The sequence below is a fragment of the Salmo salar genome, chromosome ssa27 (genome assembly GCF_905237065.1).
Source record: "Salmo salar chromosome ssa27, Ssal_v3.1, whole genome shotgun sequence".
In the NCBI taxonomy this organism is placed as follows: domain Eukaryota; kingdom Metazoa; phylum Chordata; class Actinopteri; order Salmoniformes; family Salmonidae; genus Salmo; species Salmo salar.
In genome coordinates this window covers 24,117,260-24,132,473 of record NC_059468.1, presented here as the reverse complement: position 1 = coordinate 24,132,473, position 15,214 = coordinate 24,117,260, and the positions used below count along the sequence as shown (strand labels likewise).

Genomic DNA, 15,214 nt, shown 5'->3' with positions numbered 1-15,214 from the left:
ATGTTATTATTTTTTTTATACATTTGCAAAAATTTCTAAACCTGTTTTTGCTTTGTCTTTATGGGGTATTGTGTGTAGCTTGAGAAACTTTTTTTGTAACAAAATGTGGAAAAAGTTATTGTTTGAAACATTTCCGAATGCACTGTTGAAATGTTAAAACGGTTCGTAAACATTTTATTAAAGTGACCAGTGTTCAATGACTTTATGTACATGGAGCAGCAGTCTAAAGTTCAGGGCAGGGTACCGGGTGGTGGGTCGTGGCAGTGTCTAAGGTTCAGGGCAGGGTAGTGTGCGAAGGCCGGCTAGTGATGACTGTTTAACAGTCTGATGGCCTGGGGATGGAAGCTGTTTATTCACCCTGGGGTGTATACGTGGCCTCTAAAAGCACTATGAAACATAAATAAGGCTTTAGGTTTTAACTACCTGCAGAGTACAATGTCACAAGATCTCCTGTGAGCTGATTCAGGGTACGTGGCTCTGGACGAATGTGCCGTACACACTACCTGACTAGCTCACAGGGCGAGAAGAGGAACTGCTCTAAATTTTCCAGTTGAAAGCCGCCTATGTGGCATCTATAGTAGTCCTATACATAAATGATAGTTCAATCGAGTACAGGCTTAACTGAATGACAACCAAGACAGAATATATTAAGACATTTTATTTAATAGTTTGGGGTAGACCTCGTCTCTGAGGAATGCTAGTCATAGCCAGATGCTGATGACTTGTGTGGTAGCAATTCTATAGGAAGAGAGACTGCAGATTCTTTCAAACACTTATAAGATTTGCAAAAAAAAGCTCAACGAACAGTGTTCTCAACTTTTATAGAGAAGCACATCCTTTTTGTATACGTGGCAGTCAGCAGATGGTGTGTAAAAAGGCAATTAGTTGTCTGTTTAGATTTAAGATAGCTGGTTGAGCCCTCGGGCTAACTGCAATCACAACAGCAAAACACTATAATGTGCTCTTTTCTGCAAGTTTCCATACATGTGACTTTCTGTAGATTAGTAAACACACAGGATGTCACATGCTGCGGTCGCACCGAAGCGAACCTTAGCTATACGCCCAGTCTCATGACCCAGTCCCACAAAGACAAGTTTGTATCAAGTTAGAAAAAACTCTAGCATATAACAAGAGACAATTCTTTAAACAGTAAAACATGGGATAGCATGACTAATTATGTAATTTTCCACGTATTTAATAGAACGGGTGGCAACCCTAAGTCTAAATATTGCTGTTACATTGCACAACCTTCAATGTTATGTCATAATTATGTAAAATTCTGGCAAATTAGTTCACAACGAGCCAGGCGGCCCAAACTGTTGCATATACCCTGACTCTGCGTGCAATAAACGCAAGAGAAGTGACACAATTTCCCTAGTTAATATTGCCTGCGAACATTCATTTCTTTTAACTAAATATGCAGGTTTTAAAAAAATATATATACTTCTGTGTTTTGATTTTAAGAAAGGTTTTGATGTTTATGGTTCGGTACATTCGTGCAACAATTGTGCTTTTTCTTTCGAGAATGCGCTTTTGTTAAATCATCCCCCATTTGGCAAAGAAGGCTGTGATTCGATGATAAATTAACAGGCACCGCATTGATTATATGCAACGCAGGACAAGGTAGTTAACCTAGTAATATCATCAACCATGTGTAGTTAACTAGTGATTATGATTGATTGATTTTTTTATAAGATGAGTTTAATGCTAGCTAGCAACTTACCTTGGCTCCTTGCTGCACTTGCGTAGCAGGTGGTCAGCCTGCCACACAGTTTCCTCGTGGAATACAATGTAATCGTCCTCCAAAAATGCAGATTACCGATTTTGTTATGAAAACTTGAAATCGCCCCTAATTAATCGGTCGACCTCTAATCTAAACCAGATGTTCCCTGCCTATATAAGCTAAACTGTAATTGTGTCTAAGAGAGTCCAATGCTGGCTGCGTCCAGAAAAGGTCTCCCCTGCGCAGGTCACTTAAGCAATAAGGCACGAGGGGGTGTGGTCTAAGAGAGTATATGGCCAATATACTACAGCTAAGGGTTGTTCTTACGCACAATGCAACACGGAGTGCCTGGATACAGCCCTTAGCAGTGGTATATTGGCCATATACCACTAACCCCCGAGGTGCATTATTGCTATTATAAACTGGTTACCAACATAGATAGAGCAGGAAAAATGCATGTTTTGTCATACCCGTGCTTTATGGTCTGATAAACCACGGCTGTCAGCCAATCAGCATTCAGGGCTCGAACCACCCAGTTTATAATATTGAATAAACCCTGGGTGAATGCTTAAGTTTTCTCTCAGAGCTTACACCGACTATGGTAACATTGGAAGTTGGATATTCAACAGAGATGCAGCTCTATTGGTCTAGTTGGGGACCGTCAATAAATAACACAATGTAAATGGGCCAATATTTTCTAAATTCGATAGCGCCAAATTTTGTTTACTTAGAAACCTCACCAACTGTAAATTGTAAAAGTTTAATCAAATATTGAAATAATTTCATTAGAACTGAAAGGTGTGAAAATATTGTCCCATGTACATTGTGTAATTTATTGATGGTCCCTAACTATCCCCAATAGAGCTGCAAGTCTGAATATTCAACCTCTAAATAACTTTATTGCGGTTGCACATCGGAAGCTCCGGTTAGTGGTTAGAGCGTTGGGCCAGTAACCAGAAGGCTGCTGGATCGAATCCCCGAGCTGACAAGGTAAAAATCTGTCATTCTGAGCGAGGCAGTTAATCCACTGTTCCCCTTGCACCGACGACGTGGATGTTGATTTAAGGCACCTCTGATTCAGAGGGGTTGGGTTAAATGCGGAAGACACATTTCAGTTGGACAACTGACCAGGTATCTCCCGTTCCCTAAAGAGTAGCGGTCTGATCTCACCTCAGTCAAGCACTGACGCAAGTTGGCTAAAAGCGAGGCGAAATCAACCCCTTTTTAAAACGTCCATGACACAACACACTCACACCCTACCTGAATGCTTGGTTTACTTAAGGCTGAGTCTTAACTTCTTGCGGATCAGTGGGACGCACGCTTTTCTCCAGACGTCAAAATACCGCCCCCTATCCCAAAGAAGTTAAAGCACCCCAGGTTTGCTAGAGCAGAGAGGTCATCGGCGTGGTCCTATACAGGACATACCATGAATAGCAGAATGAGTTAGAGGGGGTTTCCAGATCTGGAAGGGGGCATGTGGAGGAGTTTATGGAGAGTGGAATGTGCTGATGTAGAATAGTCAAAGTAAAGTATGATGATGTATAGAAAATAAGGTATTGCCCTCCTCAATCAGTTTAAGTGAATGTTTCAGATTGTGCCTTTTCATGGCAGGACTCCTGATCCTTTCTCCCTCTGTTCCTACTTCTGCTCTGTGGTTGGTGTTTGGCCAAGTGATCTCAATGTCCCCTCTCCCACTTCGGTAACACTTTATTTGGATAGTCCAGATAACCCTAAACTGAACTCTTAGCCTAGCCCTAGCCCTAACCCTAACCCTTATTCTTAACCGTAACCTTACCAAGCAGTTGCTTATCAACAGATATTTTGTTGATAGTAAGTCCATCTAGATGCTCTGCAGATGGCCAATCAGGACTATCCAAATCAGGTGTTACCCCCTTCTTTCTCTCTGTTTAGAGTTGTGCCAGTCAGGGACTCTGGAACTCTCTCTGATGTCTCTGTCTGGATCTTCTTTAGTTCCTTTCTCAGAAGGGTCAAAGATTACCAAAGATGTTACCATGACTACCGTTGCCGAGGCTGTTCCTATGGAGACCAAGTCAAGCCCAGAGAAGACCTATGTCACACCTACAGCTGTTGAGACTGTAGCTACAGCAAGTACTGCTCCAGTTGTTACCACAGCTACTAGCCAGAGAGGGACCTGTCGACTGCACTGTCAGGTGAGGAATACTGTTCCTCACACCACACTGTAGCCACAATTTCTAATTTACCTGGGGTTAAGTGTCCTTCAGTACTTAACCCCAGGTAAAGGTCCTGCTCCAGGACTGGTGACATGCCTCCTCTCTGTAATGTTGGAATGGTGGCTGCTCAACATGTTTACTTTACATCTCTACATCTGAAAATACTTAAACCCTCTCCCACACACTCTGAGGAACAGGAGGCTCATCAATTGTGTGTGTGTGCATCCCTGTCATCTCTGTATCCACTTCAGGACTGCAACGTGGTATGTGAGTTTGTGTCGCAGTACAAGTTACATGTGCGTCACTGGAAACACAAGAAGATGCTAGGAGATATCTTTGGACCAGGTACTAGTGATGTTGCTCACCAACCATAAAAAATCAACTACTGCATCGTTGCCCCATCATACTATACATCTTTTGAGAGTTCCATTGTTTATAAAACATAAGAAGAGTGACTAGATGAACTAACTCTTTCTCTCTTTTTTTCTTCCTTCTCAGGGGACGAGGACAGTAAAGGTGAGTTTTCTGACTCCAATGAAATGTATATGTTTTAAAACGTTCATCTCATTGTCCAGTTCTACTGGCCATCAGGGTCACTGACAAATTCTTCCTTCCCTTCTCTCTGCCGTTGGTATAGCCTGCATCCCATCCTTTACCTTGTATGAGTACTTCCGGAACCCAGAAAGAACCGAACCAATTATTGGTAAAGGGGTGCCCTCTTTTCAGAAAAATATCAGATGTTAATATTAAATATTATTATGCTCTGTTTTGTCCCAGTTGCGCTACCATACATACTGTACTCTGACGGACTCCATTTCCCAGGTGTCTGTCTGTTGGTGATGTGTGTGAGTACTGAGTGTTGGAAAACGCCCTTCTACCTGTGTCACACCTGTCAGGAGATAATCCCCGCCCATCTCGTCATGACTCACCTCACCTCCATACTCCACCTTCGACGCACTCTGGTCAGTGTGTATGCGTGTTGCTTTTTATATCACCCTTTATGGCTATGGCTGCTTGTAAATTATTTTTCTAACATCTATGTTGTGCTTATGAAGCATTATGAATGCTTTATAAAGTCTGTGTATACATTGTAGTTAGTTGAAAGTGGGTGCCCTATCTCTCTGTATCAGATGTACCAGAGTCCGCAGTGTCTGCCATTCGGGTGGGGGACAGAGATGGGCCTGGAGGTCCTGAAGACTCTGGCCTGGGAGGAGGAGAGAGTCCGAGGAGAGAGAGACAATGTTCTGAAGGTAGGGAAGGATGGGGGGGAGAAGGGGAAGTTGCTCTGGAGATGTGAAGGTTTATGGTCTCATTCCATTTCTTGCCCTCTCTCCCCCAGGTGTTTGATATTCCTGCCAGTGTTTTCCACAGCATTAAGATGTCCTCCTACTCCTCTGGTAAGACATCACCCCACTAAAAATAATTATAGATGTATTTTATATAGCGCATTTCATTACAAAGGGAGTCTCAAAGAGACTTTTAAAAACATATGTATGGTTGTGGCAGGTTCAGTCTTAGGCGTTGGTCTTCCACAGCTTATAAGGTTGATGCTGATAGCGTTGATGCAGTTCATAATTGTAGTGGAGGGTGCGTCGACGGTACAGGGAGGGAGAAGTGCCAGTCGGATAGACAGGCCCGACGCTCTTCATTAGGCACCTAGCAGTCTCTTCCTCCGTAGGTAGGCTGGATCATCAACTGCCGAAAGTCTAGCATCCCCTGCATTCATGTCCTCTGTCTGTTCTCTCTTGCGCTCGCTCACTCTCATCCTCAAGCCATGAAGAGACTCAAGAACTTCCATCGTTATCTAAAAGGTTAGTAGATGTTCATCATAAAGTTTCTCTGGTGTCATAAGCAGAGCATTCAGGGCTCTAAGATTGTTTGTCTCTGTCTGTGTTATCCTGTAGTTGACAGGCCGCTGACGTTTTCCGCCCATCTGAAAAACAAAGACCGGAGGATTCCTATGCTGGGTGAGTGCAGACCAAATGAAAACAGAATCTGAAGGGTTTAAACTAAGTAAAAACATGGTAAAATGGAGGTGGAAGCAGACACAGAAAGCAGGCATACAGAAATTAGACAAAGTGGACATATAGGAAGTGGACATACAGAAGCACAAATGCTATACAAACAGTAAGTTTTTATTGTGGAGGTTCTTACCTTACCCTCTGATGGGTATTAACCACTATAGCTTTGTGGAAATATCCGTTTTACCATCTGTGCCTCTGTATCCTTTTTGTGTTACTGATGTATGTAACAAGGCCTCTGAATCCTCTTGGACCACTCACATACTGCACAGTACAGTCTGTCCTCTGAATGACTTCAGTGTTAGAATATCCTGGGTCCAAGGGAATATGTGCTTTACATATGCATTTAGTTTCCTTACCTTTTATATGGTGCTCTGTCCTTTAGCTATATTAGTATTAATTGCATGGACTCCATAGGTTGAGGTGGAGGAGACTCAGTTTGTATGCTACTTCTATACTACTCTTCCTGGCTGATCGTTAAGAAAATCTTGATTTGGATTCAAGTGCTTGTCGTTTTGTTCTCGGTATCTTCATAACCATCAAGACTCAAAGAACAAACGACAAACACTATTCAAGACTACTTAAAGATACATACACAGAGCATACACAGAGCATACAACTTCGACATCTCAAACACCCTTTTATACGTTGAAGAGAGGGGAGTCTCTTTTGTCCTAAACCTATGGAATACAAACAAGTGTTCATAATAAATCCTGTTCCAAAAAGATAGTAAATACATTATGGAAACCAGTTGTCCATTGGAAGAGATTTTCTAATCACAAGTCTTAAACCATATTTATTATTTAATTACTTCTTTGGGATAGGGGGCGGTATTTTGACGTCCGGATGAAAAGCGTGCCCAAAGTAAACTGCCTGCTACTCAGGCCCAGAAGCTAGGATATGCATATAATTGGTAGATCTGGATAGAAAACACTCAAGTTTCTAAAACTGTTAAAATAATGTCTGTGAGTATAACAGAACTGAAATGGCAGGCGAAACACCGAGGACAAACCATCTCTCCCCCCCAAAAAATGCATCCTTTTATAATAGGGCGAAATCGTGCCCGATTGCAGTTCCTAGGGCTTCCACTAGATGTCAACAGTGTTTAGAAAGAGTTTCCGGCTGGTTTTTGGAAAAATGAGACAGAAATTGTAGTTTTTCTAGGTGGCTCCCAATTTGGCTGTAGTGTTTCCACGCGTGTGAATGAGAGCGCGTTCTTTTGTATTTTCTCCGGTAAAGACAATAACGATTCTCCGTCTTAAATGTTATTGTTTATTTGCGTATTAGGGTACCTAAGGTTTGATTTATAAACGTTGATTGACTTGTTTGGATAAGTTTATTGGTAGCGTTTGGGATTCATTTTGTATGCATTTTGAAGGAGGGAAACCGAGTGGATTATTGACTGAAGCACGCCAGCTAAACTGAGTTTTTATGGATATAAGGAAGGACTTTATCGAACAAAAGGACCATTTGTAATGTAACTGGGAACTTTTGGAGTGCCAACAGAAGAAGATCTTCAAAGGTAAGGCATATATTATATCGCTATTTCTGACTTTCGTGTCGCAACTCCCTGGTTGAAAATGATTTGTTATGCATTTGTGTGCTGGGCGCTGTCCTCAGATAATCGCATGGTTTGCTTTCGCCGTAAAGCCTTTTTGAAATGTGACACGGCGGCTGGATTAACAAGAAGTTAAGCTTTATTTTGATGTATTGCACTTGTGATTTCATGAAAGTTGAATATTTATATTTATAGTTTAATTTGTATAGTTTAATTTGAATTTGGCGCTCTGCAATTTCACCGGAAATTAGCATCCCACTAATCCGCAAGAAGTTAAGCCATTAACAAGACCATGACATACCCTCTATTTAAGCATAAAACAAAGGGGAAGCTTGTTTTACCCGTGTTAGAGATACACAGTTAGACCTAGAGAAAGTAGTTCCCATCAGAATTACCCCTCACCTCTGTGTTCAGGTCAATAACTAAAAAAATGTTTTATTTCTCTCTCAGGTCTGCAGTTCCTGGTTCAGTACAGCGTTACTAGGGCCGGGCCCTCGTCTCCAGGCTGGGGCTTCCTGTGTTTGCTGTGTGAGAGGAAGTTGTCAGACGGACTCAGCATCGCTCACATACACAGCTATGAACACATCACCACGTTCCTGGTAAATATACACACACAAAGATTCACCAATTTGTTGCTCCAACACAACAACAAAAAAGCCTTTTACAGCCCTCTTATACAAGTCTGTGTGTGTAGGAGCGTGCCCATCCAGGCTCTGTGAAAGAGGTAGAGGAGTCTGATGAGAGGAGGAGCGAAATACTGCTGGACTTGGCACAACAGGCTGAGAAAATACATGCCATGGGGCGCCTACAGGTATCACACACACACACTCCACCAGACGTGTCCAGGTAAAACACTCCAAACCACCACAAAAAACCTACAGTTATACCCTGTAGTGATGCATTGTCCTTATCCCTCTTCCCTCACTCTCTCCTTCTCCCTCTATCCCTTTATAAGTTCATGATGTTGCAACGCTACATCGGGGAGTCAGTCATCTATGAGAGAGGTCAGTGTGTGTGTGTGCGCGCGTGTGTGTGTGTGTGTGTGTGTGTACATTTGTTTGGTCACCTTTGTTTGTGTGAGTGATTAACTCTGTATTCTGTAGCCTTAGTGATCTTGAAGGCGATCAAGAAGAGAGGGAACATGGGAGAACTGATGCCCCTGCTACCACCTGGCAAGAAACTGGGTGAGTTAGAGGGGTTGGTGGGAAGGGAGGGAGAGGGTAACACATCAACTAGACATCTAACATTGGAGGTAGTGATGAAGGTGGATATGATGTTGCTGTTTCTTAGTTCCCTCCAGTTCGATCAGAGACCAGAGCCAGGCTACCCTAGAACCTGCCCCTACATCTGTAGGAGAGGAGAAACAGACCAGGAAAGAGACTGACAAAGACAATGAGACCGAGATGGATAGAGAGGCCACCCCAGAAACTATTCAAATGACCCAGGAGACTGGGGTGGAAGTGGACAAACGCATTGGCAAAGAAACCTGCAGTGACCCCAGTACAAACACTGGCAGAGAGACTAAGAGAAAGACCAGTAAAGACACTGGCAGAGACACTGGCAGAGAGACCAGTAAAGGCACTGGCAGAGAGACCAGTAAAGGCACTGGCAGAGAGACCAGTAAAGGCACTGGCGGAGAGACCAGTAAAGGCACTGGCAGAGACACTGGCAGAGAGACCAGTAAAGGCACTGGCGGAGAGACCAGTAAAGGCACTGGCGGAGAGACCAGTAAAGGCACTGGCAGAGAGACCAGTAAAGGCACTGGCGGAGAGACCAGTAAAGGCACTGGCGGAGAGACCAGTAAAGGCACTGGCGGAGAGACCAGTAAAGACACTGGCGGAGTCACAATAACAAAAGCTAGTCAGGAAACCAGAAAGGACAGCAGGAGCAGAGGGAAAGATAAGGAGGCAGAAAAGATAATCAAGGAGAAAGAGATGGAGACTGACAAAAAAGAGACCAGTACAGAGACTGTCAAAAAGTTAGGGAGTAAGACTAGAAACATGACAGTCCATGAGACCAGCAAAGACACTGGGAAAACGACCAGTACAGAGAATGTTAAGGAGAATGAGAGAGAGACTAGCACAGACATGGAGAGACAGACCTGTAGAGCTGTTAGTATAGTGGCCAGTAGAGCCAGCAATAGAGAGACCAAAAGAAAGCATGGTAAAAAGCCTGAGACTTGTAAAACACCTGAAAAGAAGACCAATACTCAGACTGTGAAAGAAAAAACTAAAGGTGTGTTCATGTTTTGAGTTTGGTACATGCGAGTGTGTGTGTGTGTGGCGTAGTTTTGAGTGTGTTTATTTGGATCCTTGTTCGCTGTTACAATTAGCTGTGTGTGTTTGTGCATACCCGCAATGAGTGCGAGGTAAGTGGCATAGTCAGCATTGTTGACTCTGTTTGTCTTCTAGGGACTCCTCCCCCCATCTCCTCTCCAACCAGTAATCTGTGGGATTTCCTGAAGAGGCAGAATCGAGAAGCTGTGATTGGTCAGTATCTCTGCAGTGTGTTTTAATGTATTCTGACACATTATTGTTTAGCTGAACAGATGTATTATTTGACCTAGCAGGGCTGATTGAGATGAGCAAAATCCAAGTCAGTCCTATCCAATGAAGAGATAATGAGCAATGACACGCTATCAGCCTGTGAGTGTTGTGGTGAACGAGCCAGAGAGCAAATTATCTGTGGAGGTCCTAGCCTCTCACCCACACCATTCAGTTAGCAGATCAACCTGGGTTTGGAGCTCATTGTCACTGATAGCTCTATCTGGGATTTAAAAAAAAAATAGGTTTGAGAATGAGGTCAATGGAAGACTTGTGTGAAAATGTGTGGTGATCTCAAGTCTGAATACCACACTTAGAGATAAGTTAAACACTGCCTGTTTAACTGTTGTGAATGGGTTGGAGTTTGCGGATATGTGAAGGTCCGATGAGATCTTAGTCGTGCGAATTTTACATCAAACTAAGCTGTTTGGTGTAGTATTTATCAAGTGAAAAGTGTTCATGAACAAACACTTTCGGTTAGCAGAATCCTTACTGCTAACCGAATACGTCACAAACCGTTCCAACCTGTTTCGGATGGGAAGCATGCAGAAGCCTTTAGTCTGACGTGGCAAGTCTTCCTAAAATCCTGTCTCGTTCACTCGACTAATGGAAGTCTGGCAAAGTTGATGTTTGTGTATATATAGTTTGAACGGTCAGAGGCGGTGGCATTCAGCACTCATATTTATTGGCTCTGAGTAGAATATATATTTCCTTGATTGTTCGTTGTACGATTTGGGCAAATCTAATTGAATATTTTTTTTTTTGGACCAAATATTGTGATTTGCAATTTTACTTGTGATATAGGTCAGAACACTTGGGTGAACTGTTGGAATCATGGGAATATAATAATTATTCAAATTCTTTGGTTGGAATGCAGTGGGCACTTTGAACACTGTGCTTGGCATGAAAACACCTTTTTTTTAAAAGCCAGGGAGGAGTTATTGTGACAGGGGAGGAGCCAAAGGGTTGGTCAGTGTTTCCCAGGGGACCCTAATTAGACTCGAATAGATGCTACATTTTTCTCTACTGTCTCTGATTCATGTAACATATTCATGCTTAGCCTATTTCTCTCTGATGAATAACATGCATACTGTTGCACAAACAACATGCTGATCTAGGCCTACAGCACCAGTGGTATCAGACTGTATTAGCTAGCTTAGCTATGTTTCCTCTGGCTCAGGGTATTTGGCTAACTTGCAATTACCATTAGCGACTATTCTTGTGGCCACAACTTGCTAATAAAATGCTGACTAACTAGATATTTGCAGAGAGTAAGATGCACAAACTAGCCTAATAGTGTAATTATAGAGTGTATGTGGATTTATATTAAGAAGCAAAGTGGAAAGCAGCATTGTCACCAACATATGTTGCATTGACAATGCAATGACCATGAAGAGCGAACTTGGAACTGGAAGTCTGCGCTCCTTGAGTGACGGGGCGGGGCTTGTTTGTGGGAGCAACGTGTGCCGAGGGGGAGAGGGACAACTCAAGTAGCAAATGAAGTCAACTATATAAAGTGGAGTTTCAAAATATTGCAAATTTGCAGACTTCTGTGATTTGGATATTGCAGATGTCAATATCGCAATCTCGATGAGAATTCGATTAATCATGCAGCCCTATTATGAAGCATTACTTTTGTATCTTATGCAAGTCACATTAAAAAATATATATATAATAAAAAAACATGCAAAATAGTTGATTGGTTTGATAGTGGCAACACATCACTAGTGAAGGGCAGGCGGACTCAAAGAATACTCGACAGACCTTCTTTAGGACGACACAATTTTATTCAGCAGCTCTTAATCAGTAAAGCATACTTCAGCAAATGGAGACGTTCTCCAAAAATCTAAGTTGTCATACCATTTTTATACTTTTAAAACTGGGGAGGTCCCTAAGAGATCCTCCCTCGGCTGCCAGATTGTTACTTGATTGGTTGATATAGCTAGCGCTGACAAGTTATGCACAGAACGGTGGGTATGCAATATATCAAATCAAAGTTTATTTGTCACGTGCGCCGAATACAACAGGTGTAGACCTTACAGTGAAATGCTTACTTACAGGCTCTAACCAATAGTGCAAAAAAAAGGTATTAGGTGAACAATGGGTAGGTAGAGAAATAAAACAACAGTAAAAAGACAGGCTATATACAGTAGCGAGGCTACATACAGACACCGGTTAGTCAGGCTGATTGAGGTAGTATGTACATGAATGTATAGTTAAAGTGAATGTGCATATATGATAAACAGAGAGTAGCAGCAGCGTAAAAGAGGGGTTGGGGGGCACACAATGCAAATAGTCCGGGTAGCCATTTGATTACCTGTTCAGGAGTCTTATGGCTTGGGGGTAAAAACTGTTGAGAAGCCTTTTTGTCCTAGACTTGGCACTCCGGTACCGCTTGCCATGCGGTAGTAGAGAGAAGAGTCTATGACTGGGGTGGCTGGGGTCTTTGACAATTTTTAGGGCCTTCCTCTGACATTGCCTGGTGTAGAGGTCCTGGATGGCAGGCAGCTTAGCCCCAGTGATGTACTGGGCCGTACACACTACCCTCTGTAGTGCCTTGCGGTCAGAGGCTGAGCAATTGCCATACCAGGCAGTGATGCAACCAGTCAGGATGCTCTCTATGTTGCAGCTGTAGAACCTTTTGAGGATCTCAGGACCCATGCCAAATCTTTTCAGTTTCCTGAGGGGGAATAGGCTTGCCGTGCCCTCTTCACGACTGTCTTGGTGTGTTTGGACCATTCTAGTTTGTTGTTGATGTGGACACCAAGGAACTTGAAGCTCTCAACCTACTCCACTACAGCCCCGTCGATGAGAATGGGGGTGTGCTCGGTCCTCCTTTTCCTGTAGTCCACAATCATCTCCTTAGTCTTGTTTACGGTGAGGGATAGGTTGTTATTCTGGCACCACCCGGCAAGGTCTCTGACTTCCTCCCTGTAGGCTGTCTCATCGTTGTCGGTGATCAGGCCTAGCACTGTTGTGTCGTCTGCAAACTTAATGATGGTGTTGGAGTCGTGTAAGCCTGTTTTGTGTAAGCATGTGCAAAATATGACCAAGGGTCAAAGGAAAGCCAAAATTCCCTCTTCCTTCAGTTTGGCTGTCCTGACAGTTTTGATAGTTGAACAATGTATCTGATTGAACTTACCTTTGTTTTAGTCTTCCCTTTTCTTAACCTCAGCTGTGACCCTTCTCATGTTAATAGGCTGAACCCTTCACTAGTTTCCATCTAGACTTTAACAAACTCCACCTTGCAGACTACTTTCTCTGAGGCGTTACTTCCCCAGGCACTCAAACTACTGTTAGGAGCCTGGGTTTCCGAGGCTACAGCAGACTAGAGGAATATCCTGCTGAAGTAGGTAGAAGAAGCAGTGATAATGTTGACGTCAGTGAAGGATCAACTAACATGAAGTCATCTTCCAACCTGAGCAGATGAAGAGTCCTGACGAAAGAAGAATGAAACCTAAGAAAACAGAGATGGGAAGGATGATGTCAACATGCGGAGTTACAGACCTTAACCAGGGATTACCTTAGTTTGAGTCTGCCTGATGCAACCTGTGTGTTCTCTCTTTTAGATTACTTTATTGGCATAGCGTTATTGGGATCATGTCTGTGTATCATATCTGTAATCTAACAAGGCAATCGAATACAGAACGTTGTCAGGTCAAAAGCATTGTAGTGTGTGAATGTGATGCATGCAATTGATATTGTGTGGATGAATGTTTTTATATTAACCTGTATGAAAACTGCACAAATGTTCTGAGTGTATAGAGATACTCCTAGTCCAGAGCAGAAATAATCTTGACTTGGCGGGGGGGGGGGGGGCTTCAGAAGTGAGTGAGCCTTCACCCACAACCTCCCATCCCATTCCCCAACCCCACCCATCCAAAATGTCTCCGTCCAACCACCTCCCATTTAGGCCTGGCTCGTGGTCAGCGTTCCAATTCATCCCAAATGGGGTTGTGGTCAGTGCTCTGTGCAGGCCAGTCAAGTTCTTCCACACCGATCTCGACAAACCATTTCTGTATGAACCTCGACTTGTGCACGTAGGCATTGACATGCTGAAACAGGAAAGGGCCTTCCTCAAACTGTTGCCACAAAGTTGGAAGCACAGAATTGTCTAGAATGTCATTGTATGCTGTAGCATTTAGATTTCCCTTGACTGAAACTAAGGGGCCTAGACCGACCCATTATTCCTCCTCCACCAAACTTTACAGTTGGCACTATGCATTAGGGCAGGTAGCGTTCTTCTGGCATCCATTGGAAAACCTCCCTGGTCTTTGTGATTGTGTTTGAAATTCACTGCTCAACTGAGGGACCTTACAGATAATTGTGTGGGGTACAGAGATGAGGTAGTCAAAAAAATCATATTAAACACTTGCACACAGTGAGTCCGTGCAACTTGATTAACAACTGTGACTTGTTTATTTAGGCTTAACAAAGAGGTTGTATAATTTTTGACTCAGTACCGTTCAGTTTTTTATTTATTCGAATTTTGTCCCAAAACATAATTCCACTTGGACATTATGGGGTATTATTGTGTGTAGGCCAGTGACATAAAATCTCAATTTAATACATTTTAATTTCAGGCTGTAACACCACAATGTGGACAAAGTCAAGGGGTGTGAATACTTTCTGAAGGCACTGTATATGTTTTGTATGTATGTGTTGGGCTTTATAGATTGTTTATTGGTATGAGTTGGGCTTTCGCTGAGATTATTTCTTTACAAGGTCAAGTGTATTTGTCCAGGCCTCTGTTCCTTCACTAGTACCATTCATTATCGCTGTCGATTAATTCTAACTTTATCACTTCGAATAGTAACTGTATCCGCAGGTGAATTGGAAGAGAGTGAAGTAATTGCCATCTAAGAGCCAACATATTTTTGAAAGTCTCTGATTAAATTAGCTGTAATTGTCTCTAATTAATTGAGAGATTCAAGGAGCTATCATTAAGTAACTTAGTAGATGCAAAGCATTGCCTATTTACATTCATGCACTTCAAAATAAATGTTGTAACTTTGTCCCAAAAGCATTTAATTGCAGGGCAGTTCATCCATCATCTGAAAGAATGTGCCTAACTGATTCTGGGGATAAAGTTGGGAGTTGTGGGCCAATTTTATCGTAAAACATTTCCTTGGTATTAAATACAGTCTGAACAAATGTAAAATCTATAAATTGATGGT

The 15,214-nt window shown here is 42.7% G+C and overlaps 1 protein-coding gene across 3 annotated transcripts in view; it reads left to right on the top strand.

Annotated features, from left to right (window-relative positions):
- LOC106588723 (uncharacterized) overlaps window positions 1-15,214 on the top strand; it is an 87,152-nt gene that overhangs the window by 17,193 nt on the left and 54,745 nt on the right. For all 3 annotated transcript variants that reach the window (XR_006762490.1, XM_014177998.2, XM_045709819.1), the window contains exons 16-30: window positions 3,695-3,894; window positions 4,167-4,260; window positions 4,414-4,431; window positions 4,553-4,618; window positions 4,738-4,877; window positions 5,046-5,165; window positions 5,255-5,312; window positions 5,688-5,726; window positions 5,820-5,882; window positions 7,945-8,093; window positions 8,189-8,305; window positions 8,450-8,498; window positions 8,598-8,678; window positions 8,785-9,729; window positions 9,906-9,983. Coding sequence is in view for 2 of the 3 variants with exons in the window: in XM_014177998.2 (XP_014033473.2) it covers window positions 3,695-3,894; window positions 4,167-4,260; window positions 4,414-4,431; window positions 4,553-4,618; window positions 4,738-4,877; window positions 5,046-5,165; window positions 5,255-5,312; window positions 5,688-5,726; window positions 5,820-5,882; window positions 7,945-8,093; window positions 8,189-8,305; window positions 8,450-8,498; window positions 8,598-8,678; window positions 8,785-9,729; window positions 9,906-9,983 (2,217 nt within the window). In the remaining variant the exon portion in view is untranslated. The remainder of the gene's footprint in view (window positions 1-3,694; window positions 3,895-4,166; window positions 4,261-4,413; window positions 4,432-4,552; window positions 4,619-4,737; window positions 4,878-5,045; window positions 5,166-5,254; window positions 5,313-5,687; window positions 5,727-5,819; window positions 5,883-7,944; window positions 8,094-8,188; window positions 8,306-8,449; window positions 8,499-8,597; window positions 8,679-8,784; window positions 9,730-9,905; window positions 9,984-15,214) is intronic.